The sequence below is a fragment of the Chenopodium album genome, chromosome 22, assembly GCF_948465745.1.
Source record: "Chenopodium album chromosome 22, dcCheAlbu1.1, whole genome shotgun sequence".
Taxonomy (NCBI): Eukaryota; Viridiplantae; Streptophyta; class Magnoliopsida; order Caryophyllales; family Amaranthaceae; genus Chenopodium; species Chenopodium album.
This window is the reverse complement of record NC_137855.1, coordinates 14009399-14032241: the sequence shown is the minus strand read 5'-3', so window position 1 is coordinate 14032241 and position 22843 is coordinate 14009399. Positions and strand designations below refer to the sequence as shown.

The 22843-nt window shown below is 32.1% G+C and overlaps 2 protein-coding genes across 2 annotated transcripts; one reads left to right on the top strand and one right to left on the bottom strand.

The window, feature by feature from the left end:
• The first annotated feature begins 10304 nt into the window (after positions 1-10304).
• Positions 10305-11960, top strand: LOC145606333 (uncharacterized). Its single transcript, XM_081662345.1, has 3 exons — positions 10305-10977; positions 11068-11490; positions 11568-11960. Exons 1-3 carry the CDS (start codon positions 10933-10935, stop codon positions 11823-11825), a joined length of 726 nt encoding a protein of 241 aa, XP_081518471.1. The 5' UTR covers positions 10305-10932; the 3' UTR covers positions 11826-11960.
• Positions 11961-18265: 6305 nt separating this feature from the next.
• LOC145603993 (uncharacterized) lies at positions 18266-20193 on the bottom strand. Its single transcript, XM_081659953.1, has 3 exons — positions 19143-20193; positions 18595-19067; positions 18266-18502 (listed from the first exon to the last, which is right to left on the bottom strand). The coding sequence occupies exons 1-3, from the start codon at positions 20191-20193 to the stop codon at positions 18266-18268; spliced, it is 1761 nt and encodes a 586-aa protein (XP_081516079.1).
• Positions 20194-22843: the final 2650 nt, after the last annotated feature.

Sequence of the window (22843 nt, the reverse complement as noted above, 5' to 3'; positions counted from 1 at the left end):
ATTTTAATGGAAAACTTCCTAATAAATTAAATTTCCCATATTCTAATCATTACTCTATATGAAAATAGTATAGTACATCCGGGCATATACATGGTGCACCCGAAAAGAACATTAGGCATATTTTAAAGAATATGGGTGAAAAAAAGAACATACTAGTGTTTGAAAAAGAACTTACCTATGTTTGACAAAAGAACATGTTTGTGTTTAACAAAAAAACATGGCATTACAAAGAACAGAAAGTCTTTACAAAAGTCTTTACAAAAAGAACATTTTCTTTTTCATGGTTACTTAGGTGATTGAATGTATTTGAAAAAAAAAACCCTATGTTTGACAAAAGAACATGTTTGTGTTTGACAAAGAACATAAAGTCTTAGAGGCGATCATTAGGCAGGCCGAGCTGAGAGCAAAAAATTAGCCCACTTCTCGGGCTGGGCTAAGATTCGGGCCGGAATTTTTGTGCCCAAACCCACTACAAATTTTTGCCTACACCCCCTATCCTTCCTAATGACGTCATTCGATATTTTTTCGGATTCGAATCACATATAAAATGTTCATTTTATACATGTAAATGTTCAATTTTGTACCATTAAATGTTCAATCATGTTAATACAACTTGCTATATTCAAATTATTATATTTTTGTTTTTAGACAGTTTTTATTAATTTGACTTATTATTTAGTTGACTTAATAGACTTTGTTTGAAAAAAATATCTTTCAATATAGAATAAAAGTAATTCAATTACATTATAACATCATTTAAAATTAACATATGCTCATTGTTTCTTAAGCATGCAAAGAAATATTTTTAACTTTTCAAATGTACATATGCTTAAATTTAAAAAAAAAAAAATTAAAATAATGACTATAAAAAACAATAAATGTAAAAATCTTAAACTTAAAAAAATGTACATATCATACATGTATCTTACAAAATAAACATCGCCTTTTAATGTAATACATTTGGTATAAATAAAACGTACATAGAATCATCCTCCTATTTATACGCTTGTACCCCTTCTACTATTATGATGTTTGTATACTTTCCTTAATACATATTTTTTCTCAATATATACCTCATCATCTTTCACTTTTCTTATTTCATTCTTCTGTAAAAGATCAATTTTTAAAGAAAATGTTACTTACAATTAACACACACTATAAAAAAACTAAATAGTCAAAGAAAACATTTATAAATACAAATCTGAACACATTGTTAGAAATTAACATAGTTTAATATGCGAATAATCTTTTAACATGATTATGAACAATTATCAAAAGTCAGATAAACATCTTGCAACACGAGAATGCATGAACAAATATAGAAATTTAACTGAGCTTTTTCAATATGATAACAAACAAGTATTAAAATTCAAACAAATATCTTTTAATGTGAGAATTGAATAAACATGTATTAAACTAAATGATTATGTTTAGATATGAAATGAACATTGTATTAGATTGAAAACGAACATCTTTCAATATGAGATTCAACGTAGAATATGTATCAAATGTAATTGAACATATATTCAAATAGAAATGACCATAAATGAATATTAACTTAATCTAAAATGATCACTGTTCCATAAAAAAATGAACATTCACAATAGATAGCCAAAATTCGCCAAATAACAGTTTTTATTAACAAAATAAATAATACTCCCTCCGTTTTTAAATACTTGCTCCATTTCTCCATGCACGGAGTTTTAGGAGAAATTGGAGAAAGTAATAAAATATGGTGGTAGTGGGGTTAGTGGAAGGTAAATTGGAGCAGAGAGAATCTAAAAGTAATAAAATATAATTCTATTGGGTCCCACTAGTTGAGAGAAATGAATTAAATATTGTAAAGCTTTCCAAATAAGGAAATGGAGCAAGTATTTAAAAATGGCCGGAAATGAAAAGTGGAGCAAGTATTTAAAAACGGAGGGAGTATTAATTAAGAATCAATGATTCAATTCCATAAATCAAATTGATAATTTGTCTACAATTTAGTTATAAAGATATGAATATTAATCGTTTACAAATGAACATAAGGTTCATCTAAAATGAACATTTATAATAGATTTAATTTACTAGTCAAAATTCACTGGACATCAGTTTTAATTGACTCGTGTTATAATTAATGAAAGTTCTTATAACATAATTCAAATATTATTATAAGAATCAATTCTATGATAATAAACTATTAGAAATCAAAAACTCTTATTGAAATCCCTTATGAAGAAAATGGCGAAAAATACATTTGTTAGAACTCCAATGATCGTTTATTAATATATGAATGACCGTATACTAATATATAAATGAATATTTATCAAAATGAAAATGAACATTCATTAAATTGTAGATGAACATTCGTCAAAAAGAATTTTCACTACGAACTAAATTTCCATTTTTATAATCCTATGAAATATGTCAAATTATCCAGAAAATTAGGACAATTACACTCTATTCAACATTTTTGTAATCCAATAACACACCACAAATCGATTCAACAAGTATACCAAACATCATTCTACTATAATCATAAGAAATGACTTTTATGATAAAAAAAATTTATGAGAAATAAAAAACTATTACTGAAGTTTAATACTTCCTCCGTTTCTTTTTAGTTGACACGTTTCTTGAGTCACGTTTGCCAATGCATGAATTCAATCATTAATATCTTTAATTACCGATTAGCAAAAATTATGAAAAGTTGATATTTCGAAAATATATATCGTGACGAATCTAACAAGATCCCACATGACTATAATTTTCATTGCGTATAAGCGTAAAATACGGTCAAAAGGGAGTGAGTGAATAGTGCTAAAGTCAAAACGTGTCAACTAAAAAAAATGGAGGTAGTATAAGAAAATAATTGAAGAACAAGACAAAAAGTTAGCGTTTGTACTTTTTTTCCTTCCAAAAATAAAGAAAAATAACTTACAATTTGAATTTCAACCTTTCTTTTGAAGAAATTTCCTTTGATTTTGTGTATTCATCCTTTAAATCCAACGTTTTATTTGAGATCAAAGATAATATAATTTTGATTTTTTTCAAGAGAAATTTGGGAAATTTTGGTAGTTTAGGAGAGAGAAAATGGACTAATTAAAAAGGTGAGACAAGTGGATTTTTTTTTTCAACTTGATACTAGTTACTTAGGGAAGGGGGGGTGTAGGTAGGGTTGTTTGCGGTGCGGTTTGGATCCTAAACCGCACCAAACCGCAAAATTGCGGTTTTCATTTTTTCTAAATCGCACCAAACCGCACTTATAATCAAACCGCACCGCAAAATGCGGTTTGGTGCGGTGCGGTTTGCAGTTTAACCACTTTTTTAAAGATTAGAAATATCTGTTTTTTTAAAAAAACTTTTACTTTATTTTGTGATTATAAACATATAATTGGAATATTAAACTCTTTTTTTAACCTTAAATTACTTAATAGTCAAAGATTACAGCATATTTTTAAGTTCTTTTATACTCCCTCCGTTCCTAAAAGTTCGACTCACTTTGCATTTGTGCGGTCTCTAATGAACATCTTTGATCATAAATATCTTTGGCTATGTATGAGTTAAAATTATAAAAAGTTGATATTTGGAAATTTTAAAATAAGGTGAATTTAATTTGATCCCACATGCTAATTTATTTCTATTGTATAAATATAAACTGTTTTCAAACTTATTTTATTTTGATCACATGAATAGTAAGTGAGTCGAACTTTCAGAAACGGAGGTAGTATATTTTTTTGATAACAATGGTTTAAAGGTTTGCGGATTAACGGTGTAAACCGCAAACCGCATCAAAGTGCGGTTTGCGGTGCGGTCTGGTCTAATTTTTTTTGGAAATCGCACGAAATCGCAAAACTGCGGTTTGGTCATTTTCGAAAACTGCAAACCGCACCAAACCGCAAAATTGCGGTTTGGTGCGGTCTAGACCGCACTCTGAACATCCCTAGGTGTAGGTGTTAGTACCTACAAAGGGGTGTAGGTATTAAAAATTACAAACCCACCCAAAATGGCCGGGCCATGCGGGTTTTTCGGGCCCGACTAACAAAATAAACTAAAAATGCATAAAAACACATTCCCAACCCCGTCCAAAAAAAATAAAATTTTAGGCCGAGCCTGACCCGATTTCGGGCCTAAAAGATCTGCCCAAAACCCGTCTAAAGTCGGGTCGGGCTAAGTATGATCAGGTCTATAATCTTTACAAAAAGAACGTGATAATACATTAAAGAACATGTTATCACGTTCTTTTTCATTATTACTTTGGTGGTTGAATTTAACATTTTTTTTTATGTACATACATCAAAGAACATATTGTATAATGTAAAGAATATGTAGTTCAAACTCAAAGAACATATCAATTAAACTCAAAGAACATATTATGCTCGCATTATTTATAAATGTCTATAATGTTCTTTATTTCGCCCATGTTCTTTTAAATATACCTAATGTTCTTTCCGGGTGCACCAACCACACATTATACTCTATATGCGGTTTAAAAGTATTCTATTGCATATTTATTTATTTATGACTTAGTGAGTTGAGCTATTGTTTAACAAATTCTCCAAAAAGGCGGGTGTACGTTAATTTATTGTAAAACGGGTTAAATATGTTGAAAGTACTTAAAGTTACCCTTTATAATGCAAAAGTTATTATTTTTCTATTAATAAATTTTATCTTACAAAAAACTTATAATGTATTAGATTAATCATATTAGTCTTTATAGTAAGTAATCAAGTATCTATAAGAAATTACACATTAAAATAAAATTAAACCAACGACAAATTAAAAGTTACCCTTTAAGTGGTTAAAGTTACGCTCAAACTGAGCGTTTTACAATAAAATTAATGTACACCCGTTGTACACAAAACTTATTCATTGTTTTTACAGTTTTATTTATCATTGATTCATTGTAATTTGATTATTCAACAATTAATTCCTAATTTGTATATTCGGGGTGTACAATGTGCATAGTACACTCGGTCAAAAAAAAAAAAAAAAAAAAAAAAAAAAATAGAACATTGCTATGAAGTATAAAAAACATGGACATATAAAGAAAAGAACATGGCATTCTTTTATAACCAACGCGTATATTACTGAGTTGTCATAATAATTTTCTCTCTAAATTAAGTTTTCTCAAAAAATAATTCAAGAATTCATATTCAAAATTCAAAATTTAAAATTTCAGTTTCAAAATTTCAATTTCCAAAATATTTTATTTCGGTCATAGTTTTTCACTAATATTTAATTTAATCTGTATTTAGTTATAGATTTTATGTAATACCCGAGATTTTAAAACATGATTTATTATACTCTAATCTATAATATAAGCGTAATTTAATTTTAATCTCTATTTTACGAAGAACGAATGTTTTAGTCTTAATCTTATTTTAAGATATATTATTTCAGAAGCTAATTTTACGAAAGAAAGTAATTTATTTTTAAATTTATTTTCGTTCAAATGATATTTTTATGTTTCGTTAAATGTTTAAATATTTGCATTAAAACCTATATTTTTACAGAGACAGTGAAATGACCAAAATGCCCTCGCTCACCAAAAGAGACAAAACCTGCCTCTTGTTTCTCCATCTCCCTCACGGTTAAGGGATTGATAATACAAAGTCTAATTTTGCTTCTTTATATAATTGGTTGCTCAAAACCCCATGATTATCACAATAGCAATTTGATCTTATCATTCCTTTTCTTAATGTTCTAGCAATAATACTCCATAAGTATTAAACGTTACCACCTTATTCCTCCTCCTTTACAATTAAGTTTTGAAAGGAATAAGGACAAAACCCACCTCTTCCTAATTCTTCCTTCATGGTTAAGAAATGACTTGGGATAAGACCAAGTTTTGCCTCATCCAATTTCTACTACAATCAAACTATAGTTATCACTTCTTCACGGTTAAGGCAAAGAGGACTATTTCATCTTTGCTTCGATCTTTATCGTTTGTTGCTCAATTTCCATGATTATCACGTAGCAAACTCTATCTCTTATTTTTCTTCTTGTAAGCTTATTAGCAACACTTAATACTCCTACAATTATTCCAACCGCTAAAGAAGCTAACGGCACCATGGCTGCCGCTCATCATTCACTATCCATCAATCCATCATTCATGATTCTGTTCTCGCCCACCAAAAACAGTCTCCTAAGACTAAGTTCTTGAACTGCTTTTCAATAAACCCAAAGTAAGTTTACTCTTGAACTACTCTTATTTCTTAAATTAATGATTATGGTAGCATTTGCTTTTAAATGGTCATACTATCATATACTTATATAACTTACGTAGTAATACTCATTTCTCAAATGAGTTTTGTTATTGTTTTTCATACTAAATATAATTTATGATTTAAAGTGTTTATAGTATTAATCTTATTCACTACTAATATGAATAGTAGTAGTATATATGTTTTTAATCTATTTCTCTACTAGTAATATGAATAGTAGTAGTACCTATTTTCAATGTAGTGCTCGTTTTACTCTGAATAATGTAATACTTGTTTTATTCTTTGAAAATGAGTTTATATTTGTTTTATTAAAGGGTTTGAATTATTAAGTTTCTAATGAGTATTTATATTTATTGGGTATGATTGAATGAGTCATGGCAATGAGAAACTAATGATGGAGGTTGAGAGTTCGGATGATGATTATTGGAGAATAAGTGAGATGATGATTAAGGATGATCGAATGAGGTAATGATTATGCTTAGCAATTGTGTTTAGTCCCGTATATGTAACTATTATGTCTAGCAACTGTGTTTAGTCCTGTACATGTGACAATTATGTCTGGTAATTATGAGTGCACATGTGTGATTTTGATGTCATGTTATTGTATCATATGTATGCTTGTATGATATGCTTGGCATTTATTGATTTAAAAGCATGTTATGTGTAAATGACATGATATGATCTTTTGTACCCTTGTATATACTAGTTGTTGGCCCGCGCGCTACGCACGCGGTCCCCCAATTTGGTGATTTCTTCCCGGTGATTAATGTTTAATTAGTCGTTGTTTATGTGTACTTTAATTTTGTTGTTGTAATGGTACTTTTGTTATTTTTGTTAATGTATTAATTTAATTGCTCATAATTTGATTGTTGATTATTTATTTAATAGGTTGTTGAAACGATTCAAGTGTTAAAAGCACAGTTAGCTTCAATTGAAGATGAAGAATCTAAGAGGAAAAGGGAAATGGACATTCTGGGACAAAGTTTGAGAATAATGAGCACCAATGGTAAATGTATTGAACAAAGGAAGTGGACATTTGTTTGCCTTTAAATGAGATAAAGCTATTTAGATTAAGTACTATTAATTATTTCGAAGTTTACGTAATTATGTTTTAAGAATGATTGTAATATATAAATTATAAGTTTCAAAGCTGCCTGCTATTTTTATTGTCATATTTGTTTTATATTATTCCTTTGCAAGTGAACCATAATAATCTGCATAATTTATGTAAGCGAACTAAAGAATCGTATAATAAATAGTGAGCTACTGAGTTCTTTAGTATTTTTCACCTCTAATTTTCAATCTAATTGCATATCTACACCTAAATATTAATTGGAGTTTTCTTACTGTCTAATTTGTTCAAAAAAAAAAAAAAACCTGCATTGCGTATTGTTTTGGCAAAAAAATTATGAAGTATTATTCTATCATGATGTAAAATATACTAATTATAGAATACAAATTTCTATTGAACACCGTGCAACATGCAAAATCTTCCAAATTACAAATATTTCAAATTACATGCAAAATCTCTTTCATTTTCGCCCAACATGCAAAATCCTCCAAATTATAGGATTTTTCATGTTGGTGCATTTTTCCCAGGTTGTTTGATAGGAGCTGGCTTCATTTGATGGAAGTTAATTCCATTTCTTTCATGTAAACGCCGACTCCATTTGCTTGAATGCTCCACTTGGGTGTTATTTAGGTGTTTAGTTGTCAAAATCTATATGCTATTATTTATTGACAACACACCTAAATAACTATCGGGAAATTTTAATACAAATATGTTGCTCGCGAAGTGAATTTAACCGGTGGCAACATAATTGTATTAAAGAATATTTTTAGGGAATACATTACCACCAACTTTGGTGCTGATTCCCTATTTTACCACTAACTTTGCTGCTGAGTGTAGATGCGTTGATTATATGGAATGGTATTTCGAGGTAAGCTGAAATTGATCTTTGGTTGATAAGAGGAAGGTGAGAGCTATTATTTTTTTGACTTAATTTTTGAGACATTTTGTAAGTTAGGTAATGCGAAGGATATGTGTATGATTTATATTTGTCTTGAGGTTTTTTTTTTCCTCCCCTCTTTGGTAATGTGTGGTTGTGAAGGACAAATCTAAAGTGTTGTATTTATAGTAAGAATTTAGCTAAATTTTTTTTTTTTCCACATACACTGTATTAGCAGTATTTGATGATGGCATAGATTTTTCAAAGTTTTTTATTTTATCTGTCTTTATGTGTATAGCTTTGTCTGTCAAAGCTGTAATGAGTAAGCGTGGCTTTGTACATGAAGTGAATTATTGAAGGGTCAATCATACATTGAATTTATTTACCAAGGCACTATTTTTTTGGGTGGATATCTTTGCTTTGCAGTAGCTTTGAATAGCTTTTACATCGAATTTATTTATCAATGAAGCCATGGTTCTGCATAAATGCTAGTCTAGTAAATCTGTAGAAGCTTTTTTTTGATGGATTTTTTTTTAGTGATTTAAGATTTTCTACAGAATTTTGTATTCTTGTTCATTTTTTGTTTTGTTTTTTCTTTTGCTATGCTTTGTATTGATATTTAAAGTAGGTGCTGGAATTGATAGAAAGATGTTTAGATAGGTTAATTTGAAGAATTACTTTGTGTTCTTTTATTGTATTCAATGTTTAATGTTGCACGTTTTCAAGTAATTAGGCTTAGGTTTGTGCGGTTTGTAATTAGTTTAGAGCTATGGAAATAATTAGTTGCATGTTTTTTTTATACAATTAATATTGTTGTGGTGGTATAAATTGCCTCAGTTTTGTTTATGGATATTGATTTTATTAATTTTAGCCAATCTTGGATGACAATGTGTATTATTGTAGATGAATCCGGATGAGAATTGTATGAGTTATTCTTGTATAAATCTCTCAGAGCTCAAGTTTTTAAGATCATATTTGTGGATTTTATTTTGATGTATGTATTTATTTTGAAATAAAAATGGTCTGTTATTTCTGAAAGCAAGATGTTTAATGATAAATTTCAGCTCTAGGTTACATCTTTCATTTGGTTAATCTCTATACTGATTTGAAATTAACCGCTTAAAGAACAATTAGGATGCTTGATATTATTTGTGAGAATGCTTTTTCTTTATGCTGCATAGATTCTTTTGTTAATGTAACAACATGCAGAGCTGTTTTTATTTTTGCTACTGCATCATGCTGCTACTTCATCATGCACGCTTTTTTTTTCTCCTTTGATCAGATTGTGGAATGATTGATAGCTTATTACTTGTTTTTTTTTTTTGTTGGAGATGCCCATGGTTACAGGTTTTGAATGAGTGATTTATTGGCTTTTTTGCTGTGAAATCAGACAATTTGCTCTGAAACTTATATCCATTTGAATGATTTAATCAGAAACTGATTATATGCGTGCTTTTTTCACGTGGTGTAGTATCAAATTTACTGTGAAAGATGTTGCGTTGATTTGGCTACAAGACTTTGAGTGCTTGAATTGATACTCTCTGGATTTGGACAGTGGTGAGAAGATCCACTCCCAGAAGAAAATGGTTTAGGTAAAAGCAGAAAATATTTACAACATTTCAAAGATAACAAAAAGAAAGGTAGGCTATTTTTCTTTGTGTATAATATAGCCTAAAAGAACAACTAACATTACATTATTGATCTTTGAGGATCAGATTACATAATTACTACTAAATACTATATCTGGACTTTATTTCCTCTTTAATTTGAATCTTATCTAAAGGGTGTAGCTTCTCTTTATATCTAATTTAAAGGAGGCAGCTGCGACTCCTCGTCATTGTTCTCAGCTTATATTGAACTCCTTATGCCCTGCTTTAATTGTGCATTTTCCTCCCTTAACTGATTTAAGTCTGCTTCCAGCTCTATGGTATACGCGTGTAGAGGAAGCAATTCAGTAAGCCACATAGTTGTAGGAGCTAGTTGAGGACAAAGGTGATCAATAGAAAATAAATCTATGCATTCTAGAATTGCTCTTCTTTTATTTTCTAGCATAATTATATGGACAAAGTTATTTACTCCAAAAAAAGGAAACCTGTTTCCTGGCTCTAGACTTGGCAGCAGCAGTCATGTCTATCCCATACTGGCCACCAAGATTTATGGTCTTAGTTGTATCTATGTAAAATTATTTTCGATATTATGTAAACTTGCAATGGCTGTAATGATTTTACCGTATTAATGGATATTGGGTCGTGGTTAATTTTAATGAATGCAGTAACATCCTGCACCTAAAACATGCTATCAATGAATAGCTTTGAATTGACACTTACGTAAAGTTTATTGCTTGTGTCTCATTTTATGCTGTTTAGATTTTGTTTTTTGTGGTTCCTTGTGCATGATTCAATTGATGTTTCTTGTAAGTTTTAGTTTTTTTCCATTGATACATTGATCATGCTCAGAAAACTTCTTTTATGATGTAGTTCACATGGCTACAGTTCATAATTTTTTTTTTTTTTTTTTTTTTTTCTTTTTTTTTTACATATTTGCATTTTTTGTTCTTAAATAATTTCAATCTATTATATAAATGGTTGCAATATCTTGGGGAATTTAAGCTTCTTTACTGCTATTAAAGACCTGTTTTAGGAATTATGGTTTGGATATTTGAATACTAAATTGAATTATACTTTTATTCCTTTTTTCTATTTTAAATGGTGCTCATGTTTGTTTTTTTTTTTGTTTTTTTTTTCCTGTGATTTTAGGCTGATAGGAATCCTTTAATGAAGTGGATTTTAAGGGTGGACGAGGAACATCAAGAAGTTGTGGTATAGATTGCTATTTTCTATTGTGAATCATATTTTGTAGTTTCATCTCTTAGTTTTGTCCTGATTAGTCTGCTCTTTGTTTTTGTTCAGGAGATTCCTGTTTGGTTTTACCATATTTTAGCACATCAATGTGGAGGGTTCCAAATTTACCGTGGCGAAGATGGGGTCTCATGGGATATAGTTATTCACAATACTTGCATTGGAAACATGATTACTGGTATGTATATTGATGTAGGGTGGAAGGAATTCATTTCAGACAACGATATCGAAGTAGGAGATACCTTGATAATGTATTTCATGGGCAATGGTGTATTTCATACTAAAATTTATACTTCTAATGGAGAGGAAAAAACACATCTAAATGCCCCGACTACGATAACTATTCCTATTCGAAGGAGACTTCCTCTAAGTATTGGAGAAATGGATGCACATTTAACCCAAATGCAGCAAGTATGCCCTGAACCATCGTTTAAGTATGTGTTTGGTGCTCAATGCATTTACCAAGGAATAATTGTGAGTATTCCATTTAATGTAGGTTATGCTCATAGGATATAATTTTTAAAAGTTTTAATACTTTATACACTATGCAGGTGGTTCCTGTGCTATTTGCTAGGGCTCATTTTCATACCTTGGAACCTTGCACTTTGGTTTTACTTCGCCGTAGAATGAAACAGTGGCCTGTTGAACTTCATTTAGCAAAGGAGGATAATCTAATCACTGATAGTAAACTGAAGAACGGTGTTAATTTGTTCTATGAAGATCAGGCTATTGTTGATGGAGTTGGAGTATTCGTTGTTTATCGACGTGGCTATCCTATTCTGTTTGAGTTGGTGCTTGGACCAGTTTAGTTGCCACAGTTTAATTGTTTTTAAGTTGTATAACATGCGTTGTTAGATTATGTTTGTTTAGGATGTAAAATATCTAAGAATCTTGTAATGCTGATCATTTGTGTAGGTGTGTGCTCTTAAATGTGTCTTTGTTGCAGTTTGTGTTTAATGAGTATGGGTTTCAGTATTAGTAGATTTCAGGTTGCTTAAATAAATGTAATGTCTTAATTGTTGTAATATATGGCTTATTTTTCTTTTCTCCTAAACTTTTGCACTATTATATGTTTATAAAAAGAATATAATCAAGATAAAAAGCTTACTAACAGTAGCACACTTAGATAACTCTTTAATATATATATATATATATATATATATATATATATATATATATATATATATATATATATTAATATGCACATTAATACAGCAGTACATCAGAACATAGTCTTAGTTGGTATATATATATATATATATATATATATATTAATATGCACATTAATACAGCAGTACATCAGAACATAGTCTTAGTTGGGTGTTTTCCTGGAACACTAACTATTGTTATTGTTCCTGGGAAACCCCTCAAAATATTTCTCTCTACAACATCTAATTCCTATATACATGAAACTATGGAGATAAAGTGAAGATTTAGTGCTACATGATGCTGGAGTTCTACATAAGATATCTGGGCAACTATCTGTTGTACTTAGCATAATATGTTGTTCTGCAGTCCCAGTAAAAGCAAAGTTCTTATAGTTACCCATATATTTTCAACCTAGCAAAAGATTTAATATTCAAAAGGTGTGCAAGTAGTGCACCTTAGGTAGATGATCTTCAATACTTCATTAGCTTACTAAATATATTCTTTGTAATTCAGGGACTAATTTTCTTTGGTGACAGATTTGACGGATGACTTTTTCAATTTTTCAGTCTTCACAATGACAGGTGTGTTTTGCTTCTGCTCAGTTTCCAGAGTCTCGGATACATCTTCAAAATGATCTTTTCCTAGAGATATCCTAGGGTTTTGACCTCTAGTGTGCTTCTTCGGAGTCATTCCGCCAAAGCAAAGTTTCTTTTTTGCCCCAACTTGTGATAGCGGCAGCTGTGATTCGTTTTCTTCAGCTTCAAACTCCATAGGGCTTTTCCCTAAGGATTTTTTGCGCTTAAGTGATTCTGCACTTTGCTGAGGTGACTCAGGTGCCTCAGTGAAAGGCTCTTCTTGTGTATGCTTTTTCGAAGATCTTTTCATGTTTGGGGTAGGAATGAACGGTTCAGAATTTCCTGATTCAATGGTGTTGTGCGCATCTTTTTCATTTGCTTCTTGTTCTTGGTTGGAGCTGCCAGCAAATACTTGCACCACCTCTTGTGTCTCAGGATTATCTTTTAGCTCAATAGTCTTGAGAGTCCACTCCAGCACATTGTTCTGACCCAAGTGCCAAGTAGGCCTTACTTTAATATAGAATGGTGTGCTGCTGAGTATGTCTTGAATAGCCTTGAATGCATCGTGATCATCCTGCATTGAATGTATTATAATGGCAAGCATCATAATTGACTCAAAACATGTAAGTACTGTATAATATATATTTGGTTGTGCAACTTATTGATATTATTTATCTAAATGACACTTATGCTCTTTTATTCATTTTCTCCCTTTTCTTTTCCTTCTACCTCTCTGTCTCTCTTTTTGCATTTTAATTCCCACTGTAGGTTTCATATATAGAATTTTTTGTTGGACAACTTGCATGTGATAACTACACAAAATAAGTCTATCCACCATTTTGTATACCCTACCTTAGAAACAGATTTCACTTGTAACAATGTCTATAAAATGCTTACTAATATAAAATGAATTGTAATCTATATTAGCACTTGTTTCATGTAAGTCAATTGCTGTAATGTTTTTACACAATGAATTTTGTAGAGAAGAATTCAACTTTTAAATCTAACTCGATTAATCCTAGGTCTAGACTATATTCTTACTTGTAATTAGAATTATTCTGAAGTTAGAGTTTTTTAGCATTCTTTGTAAGGTTAAAAAGCACATATAAGCTCTACAGAAAAATAGAAAATAGGTACATCATAAATGTAATTTACCGCTTCTTTTATGGCATAGATTTCAGCTGCAGTTTTCCTGAACAATCTTTCTGTATCATCGTTGAATGTGGTAAATGCCATAGTTCCTGTGTCGTTGCTAGCTTCAAACCTAAATGTAGTTCTGGTACAAATAAAAAATAATCATTGTTAAGTAGAATATTAGTAAATAGGGATGGATATAAAAGGTAACTGGTATTATACCTCTTGGTGCAGATGCATTCTTTGTTCGAATAAGCAGAGCAAGAATAGCATTTCTGCAATGGAAGGTTGGTGCGTTTCCAGCAGTTTGAACAGCCCGTATATGCATTCACTTTTTCTAATTCAGCATTCTGAATAGTCACTTCAATCCATAGAATTTCATCTTGCAAGGTGTTGCTTGGCTACATATACATTATAATTCATGGAATATCAGTTAGAGTTTGTATGCTTAATTTTAATTGAGTTGTGAACTTTAGAAATAGGTTGTAATGCACTATTTTTTACCTTTTTTGCCTTAGTTCAGCAATTGAAACTATTTTTTTGTTTTCACTTGGGTACCTGACATCTAAGACTCTAGCTTGTCTATCTACTAATCTCTGGTGGAAGAGGTTAGCCCTGGCACAGTGTTAATTACAGAGAAAATCAGCACACAGTAAAGGTTATTATTTTTGTTAAGTTAGCTTTAGGAGATTACCAGTCAGACAGCACACGAGCTCGATCTCCTTTAGGTTCATATATTATTCGAGTGGACATACCAGAATTCATCGAAAAACCTAATCAAAATAGCTAGTGATTATTTACTCATAGCAATGAACCATTTAAGTAACTAAATCATAGCAATTTCTCTCTTACCACGGCGAGTATATGGTTTAACAGCCCTGAACCCTATAATCTGGAACGTTTCTGCCCAATTTGTTAATTTGTCGAAGTACCTTGGTGCCGTAAGGTCATTCCACACTGAGATGGTGAGTGGTTGATCGCAGCTGTTACATGAAATGCATATTCTTAGTGACCTTAATCTGTAATGTGTATCAAATAACATATTTGGTATATCTGGACATTTAGTTCTTTGGAAAGTAACCTTTGATCAGAGATGACTATATCTCGCACCAAGCTTTCTCGTTTTCCATCTCTGGCTTCAACTCTCCTCGGTTCCTCTTCTACAAATAACACCACACCTACGACATCTGAGAATTAAGACAAGTTTGTTAGCGTTCCTACTATTTAGCTTTTATGTGAAACTGTTAAGTAATTGCATTATACCGTATCTCTCATCAGGGTCTACTGCACGAGGTATAGTTGCTATTGGTTGATAGTTAGGTAGAACTGCTCCGAGCTCTAGATGAACTGGCTGAATCACAGTTCTACTACCAAAATTCATTTGGTAAGGAAACTGATCAAGCTCAGTTCTCCATTTTTCATCAATGAATTTAATTGGCGAAGCAGAAATGTCATACTCTACCAGATACTGTAATGCCTCTTCAAAGGCTTCAATTTGATCGCCAAATAAAGTACCACGCATCCTATTACCCTATAAAGTAGATAAGAATAATTAAGTCTAATGAGCATAATCATTATATTATAGTTATGCATCAAAATTGTTAAGTGTATATACCTTGATATTAAATAGGGAGAATAAGTCATTACTGATTTGTAATTTAAATTGCACACAACACGTGCTCTGTCTAGCCTAATTGTTGCTAAAACAAGGTAAATTTATCATCGATGTAATTGACTATAAAATAATAAGAAGTTCGTTTAAAAGATCTAACAATATTAAGCTTTGTAGAGTAGCATAATAAGAAGATGTTTTGAATCTTATTGTAAGTTAAATCTAAATAGCAACTATTTTATTTGAATCATAATCGTTTAGACATAAGTGGAACTGCATTATAGTGTAACTTATAATATAATTCATCTAATTGGATCTTAAGCTGAGTATGATTATAGTATAAGAAAAATTATATTATAATTGAAATTATATTATAAGTATAATTAAAGTAACATAATCAAACTGAAGTTGCTTTATATTATCTGTAACTATAATTATTGTACAACCTACCATATTGCTTGACATGAGTTAAATTGCACCCAGACATGATCTAAAAAATAAAGATTTTAGGTATCTGAAACCTTTTTACAGTGTAGTCTTTCAATTCTATCATAAATATAACAGATCTAGCATGATAGTCACATATAAAGCAATAAATTTATACCTTTTCATCCTTTAGAAGTAAAGTCTGGAATCTGACTGTTTTTTTGGAAGATAGTATGTCCCTTCCCTTTTCAGCAACAACCACTCTTACTATATAAGCTTTGCTTGCTGCATTTAATTGATTCAAATACAGATATTCTGGCTTCTGTCTAGCTGTTCTGTATTTCTGATCTGTGTATATAAATGTTTCCATATTATTTTATTTAGTAGCAGCTTTACATGATAATGTATAATTTATGCACCACTTAATATTTAACTTAACTAAACATGCAAATCACAAAGAATTTCTAGGGGAAAAATATTAAGAACAAGTAAATTAAAGGATAATGTAAGCAATATTGTAAAAGAAAGAACTATACCTTCCATAGCTGATTAAGTTACTGCTAAGATTGCTTTCTTGTGTAAAAAAACGAAAGGCCAAGTAGCAATTGCTTTTATATTATTTAGGATAGAATATAAGAATAGAAAATAGAGCACAATAACTGTATATACTTTTTGTAACAGTTCTTAGAATAGCCAATGGCAATTTTTTCATCTTTGTTACTGTTTATACTGTGCAGCCCATACCTCTGAAAAAGAATTCTGAACTGCTCTACACTGTACTTTTATATCAATTTAAAAAGATTGGAAAAGTTAAGCCTCTTCATAAACAATAAAATAATAAGATATTTTTTTATGCAATAAATCTCAATTTATGACAGCCACAATTCAGTAAAATACTGTGGTACAATCTTCCTATTTTTAGGGGAGGGGCTTTTATATACTATCATAATCAAAGCCACCCTAAATTTTATAGCATTAATCTATGATATTATTGCAATCTTATATATATATATATATATATATATATATATATCTTGCATTCTCATCAAAAAACGAAAACAAAATTCAAAATATTGCATAGCTTTTAATAACTTATATTTCATATTTCAAAACAAAGACTATACAATTCACCTTAGTGGGCTGATTTGTAAGTACACAGTTTTTTAAAACCTGGCTTAACAATAACTTTTTCACCTCAAAGATGTAGAGTTTTTTGTGATCTTAACATGTAAAAGTTTGGTAAATAGCCCCCTTTATTCCTGAACACATGCTTCCTGCAATGTAAATAAAACCAAGTATTAATTTAAGAACATTTTCACTGTGTAGCTAATACATATAAAAGACGTTGCAATTCTTAATAGGTCGATCTGTAGGCATATTAGCTTTTAAAGGTCTGGCTTGTTAGTAAGTTGTTGGCCCAACCTTCTCCTGAAAAGCTTCCTCCTGCAATGTAAAAATGATAAGCTATTATTTTAAGCAGCTCAGGAGTGTTTGCCTGATGATTAATGTAAAGGAAAACTTTACATAATGAAAAATGAGTTCACTAATCTTGTTAATGTATAGTCACCTAGATTACGCCTGCTAGCTTTAGGACAGCATAAGATACCACAATTTTAACAGAGTTTTGTGAATGCTGTAAAGTAGGAGCAACTGATATAACTTTCACTTTATCGGCTGCTCGTGCACGTGAAAGAACCACATATAACTGACCATGTGAAAAACACGAACGAGGGAGATAGATTAACACTTGATCTAAGGTCTGCCCTTGTGACTTGTTAATGGTCATTGGGAAGCTTAGTTTGATAGGAAATTGGCTCATTTGAAACTGAAAAGGATACTTCTGAGAACCTGATGGCCTGAGTTTAATTCTAGGTATAAATACATGCTCCCCTTGATACTGCCCAATAGCAATCACGCATTCAATTATATTAGAGAAAAACCTTTTACATATAAGGCGTGTTCCATTACATAAACCAGAAGAAGGCAAAAGGTTTCTGAGTAATATTACTGGGCAGTTTTCTTTCAGCACAAGATTGTGAGGACTCATTCCTCCTAGACATAGTTTATTCAGAAATTCTGTAGGATATACGCTGCCACTATCATCCAAAATAGTGTCATAGCTTGTATAAGCTATGGCTTGTCCTGGGAATCTTTCAATCATGAAAGAATTTATGCTATCGACATCGTCATTTATAGGTGTCAAAACAACTGTTCTTGAAAAGATTTGAGGATCTAAAGTCTCTGAACCAAGTTCCGGAAAAGAGGATTCAAGTAATTCAACTATTGGATCTTCATCAGGCTGGAAAGTCTGCACTATTTGTGCAGGCAACTTTACAAAATCACTTTCCATGGTTTACAATTCACCATTTCCTAGTGCTAGCAAAAACTGACAGAATGAGGGGTCTTCTCTAGCTCTTAGATTCTCAGTTAATCTGAATCTTCTCAAATGCTGCCATATATAAGAACTCACTACACTTGCTTCAACTGCTTCTCTTTGAGTCTTATTAGGAACAACAGGCAACACTTGCCGGAAATCTCCGCCGAAGACAATTACCTTACCACCAAATATTACATCATTATCGCATACATCCTATAACAATAGGTCTAAGACTCTAAATTTTGCTTGTTTTCCATGGACGCCTCATCCCATATTATAAGAGTTGTTTCTTTTATTAATGTTGCCAAGCTACTTTGCTTAGAAACGCTGCAGGCTAGTGAAGCATCACTGTCCATTGGAATCTTGAATCTTGAGTGTGCTGTTCGACCAGACGGAATGTTTGCTGCAGCTATTCCAGATGTAGCCGTTGGTAAAACAATCTTATTCATAAGGCGGATCTCAGCATAAAGTGCATTGTATAAGAATGTTTTACCAGTTCCACCAGGACCATCTACAAAAAATGCCTCTGGCTTTCCTTCCACTACATGCTGCATTATACATGTAAATGCTTTCTTTTGTGCTGTATTTAGTAAGCTACGGCTGTCTATACAGGTCTGAGGAATCGGAGCATCTAGTGCATCTTGAATGTCTTTCGTTCTATCAATTTTACTATCATTGTTATCTATTAAAACAGCCAGACCACATCCGCTTAATGGATTTCCCATGGCTTCTAGATGTTGCTCAACTAATCTAACAGTAAGCTTTTTTATTCTGCTTTCTGCACCAGAGTATTTATGTGCAAAATCTTATGACAATGCAGAATAATATTTGCACCATAATTCTTCAGGATTACTTGGTTGGCAAAATATAAGGACAGTTGCAAATAGCCAGCGCAAAGCTACTGGGAGCTGAATTTCAGTGGCCTTAGCTAAACAAATGCTTGCAGCATCATCCTCTTCTAGAATGCCACCTTTAAGACATGCCTCCTTGAAACTCGCACAGACATGACCTCGAACTGTACGTAAGTCTTGAAACGACTTTGGACTGTTGACATTCAGTAACAGCAACCGAAGGTAAAAGCGTTCACCCTCAGAAGGAGCCACAAAAGCTAATCGTCCAATCATCGGTTTTTTAACTTGTCGCCTAAACCATGATTTTGCAGAAGCATCCCACCTATAGTGTTCTGGAAATTCTCCGTATAAGTAGCCCAGACCATTCTCAGAAGTCGCATTTATACGGAAGAATTCTGTTAAAGGAGTCTTAGCATAAGCACCGCTTGCAATACCCACATCTAGGAGCTCATGGGGGCGTACACAAACAGTGTTCATGTCTTGCATATGAACAGAGAGAGGTAACACTGGTGGATGCATCTCAAATAAATCAAACCCAAAAATTCTCCAAGCTGCCTCACATGGCGACACCCACCTTCCTGACTGAAACTGAACAATTTCATCACCAGAATTTCTATCTTCAGCTGAGACATTAAAGGCCACTCGATCATGCCCTTTGTAAACATATTTATATAAATATTTCACCGCTTTTATAATCGAACAAACTTCAACATTTAAATGACAATCAAACAGTGCAGTGAGATAAGGGTTATAAGGTACAACCCATCGATTATCTAAGTGAGCATTTCTGACCTTCACTTGTTCCCCAGTATCTGCTCTCCGATAGCAAGGATAACCGTCCTTATTTGTCGTTGTTTGTACCGTGAATTGTTTTGGATACCCATTTTTACAAGCAACGACATTATCTTTCTTTCTCATACAAGGGCATTCTGGATTTAATCGCCCACATGGTCCATGCATCATATGCCTTAACACAATTTTACGTAGTTCAGGCTGAGTCACAGGAGGTATCTCTGCACAAACATTCTTATCATAATCAGCAGGAGATTTCATCTTATACTACTGCTGTAGAATCAACAGGAAATGAGCATGTGGCAATCCTCTTTTCTGGAATTCTACGACATATATCATTGCTGCTACTTTACCGAATACCTTTTCTTCCTTGATTTTTTTTTTCAGAGCAATCAACTTTGCTTGGAATATACGAGCAACTAAATCTGGTCGGTCTTGTGAAGTCTCACCGGGCTCTAATTCAGCTTTTATCTCTGGCCAATTTGCGTTGCATGTCATAGTAACAAAGATATCAGGCTTCCCGTATTTCTGCACAAGAGCCATTGCATTCAAATATCTCCTTTTCATATCACGAGGGCCTCCTAGAAATGACGGTGGCAAAATGAACTTATGACTAACATTAGCTGCACCTGTCTCTCCACTTTCTACTGTGTCAAGAATCCCTTTATAAAGATTAGCTCTTATTGTATCCTGGTTCTGCCGGAAAAAGTCTAACCTTGTATTTTCAACTTTGATATACATATCTGTGATGTATTGTACGAATGCACGCCCTGCTCTTAAGAGCATGTTTCCTATCCTGATTTGAAGTTTATAAGCATAGTATTCTCTTGCAGAGATATACTTATCAGCTCTGGTATGTCTTCCAGAAGCTCCTATAAACATTAAAATCAATGAATAAATTAAACGTATCATATCTAAGGGAAGCAATGTCAGTGAAACAATTAACACAAAACATCATAGTCTTCGTAGAAACTTACGAGCTGCTTTTGCATCCAGAAAGTCCGTCGCAGTGTGCACCGCACACGACTGAATAGGATCAGGTTCAGTTGCCATTTGTCCGTCTCCACCATGAGAAACTTTCTTCAGACCCTGATGCCAACCACATTCGCCTTTTGGAAAGAGCAGCGGATACTGTAAAGGGTCATAGCACCCATAAAAATGTGCAATCCGGTGGGATTTTGTAGATTTTCCTGTAACAAGAATATGCGGCCAGGAACCCTGACTTGATGAAACACTATCAGGCCAAATAACAGCAACTTCATCCGAAGTGGGAGCATTATACACTCTCTGATCTGGAACAGTGTTTGAATTTATTATAATGTTAGTACTTTCATTGACACTTACTTCTTTCAAAGATCGAAAGAATCTTGTATATGGATTATCCTTAGTTATTTGCATTAATATGTCAATAACATCTTGTCTTAATTCAGGAAAGCAATCTGCTCTATGTTTAAGTTCATTTTGGCCATCATAGAAATAAAGCTGCAAGTATTTTGGGCCATTTTCATCTGGTATTAAGTCTGGTACGGAGTGATATATTTGGCCATGTAGTTTAAAGACATATATGCCTTTGTATGTTTCTCTGTCAATTTTACCACCAATTGAACTAAAAGAGAATAAGTTACTGTACAATTTAGCATACTTTCTAAAATGCACAACATCTTCATCCTTTGAAGAAAAAAGCCTTACTAATTCAAGGGGATATTCATTCGCAGCTATTTTAATATCACCATTACCACAGCAGAAATGCAAGGTTTCAAATGCAAACTTTTTAGCCCCGCATTCACTACAGTAGGTAGGTAGAGATAATGTTAAGGGTTGTGTAGGTAATGGTCTCCCTATAGTAGCCGCAGTTGTTTATGTAATAGTATAAAAGGAAAATTAAGAAAATTCTATTACACAGCAGCATACATGCGTTAACTTTATGAACTGAAATTACAACAAGGCCTTACTTTTAGCTGCATGTCTTGATTGTTTTGAACTTTGTGCAGATGATGTTGTTACCTTATTAGCCACATGTGTCTCTGTAACAGGACAAAGAGAAAATAAGGATAGATCTTGTTAAATAGCACTACACATATATTCACCTTATAAATTTAAACCAAGGCAAAGTCCTTACTTCCAATTGTAGTATATTTTGAAGGTCTTGATCTAGGCTTTTTAGGCTTTGATTGTTCTGCTTCACTATACAAACCATAAAGAATTTATGAATTTGCTTTACAAGGAATAATATTTATTATAATAAGTCATTTATTCTACCTAATGGAATTATGTGTTGATAATAAACCACTTGTTCTCTTTGACTTCCGACCTTGACTTGATGGTCTCTTAAAATTATATGGTGGAACAGCTATCATAGGAATATTTAAAACAATAACTCAGTAATTTGATCATTAAGGGAACATCATAAATCAGCATAGTAATGAGTACAAATAGAAAAACATGTCTTAAACATCGTGTACTTTTAAAAACCCGTCCTAAACATCATGTAATTTTACAAACGTACCCATATTGCACTGCTGCAGATCAAGCTATCTTAAGGACCTGCACACAACAGTAGTGTCTCCTATTTTAATTCATCTAATGCAAAAGCAACACAAATTAGATATTCTAAAAGTGCAATGGTAATCTTTTTTTCAAAAGAGCAGCTATTTAAAAGAACTTGCTGTATAAATGTACAAGGACTCATAACAAAGCTAAGGACAAAATCCACACAACGTTCTTGTGCTTCTCTATTGTCATCAGGTTCTATAAAAAAGAATGATGGGGAGGTAACATATTATTCTTTAAAGACACAAAATTTCTTGGACTTCTCTACAACATATTTAAATGAAAAGAAAAAGTAGCATACTCCATAGACAAAAGATGTTGGTAAGTTAAACTAAATGGCTTGTAATTTTGTGTCAGCTTG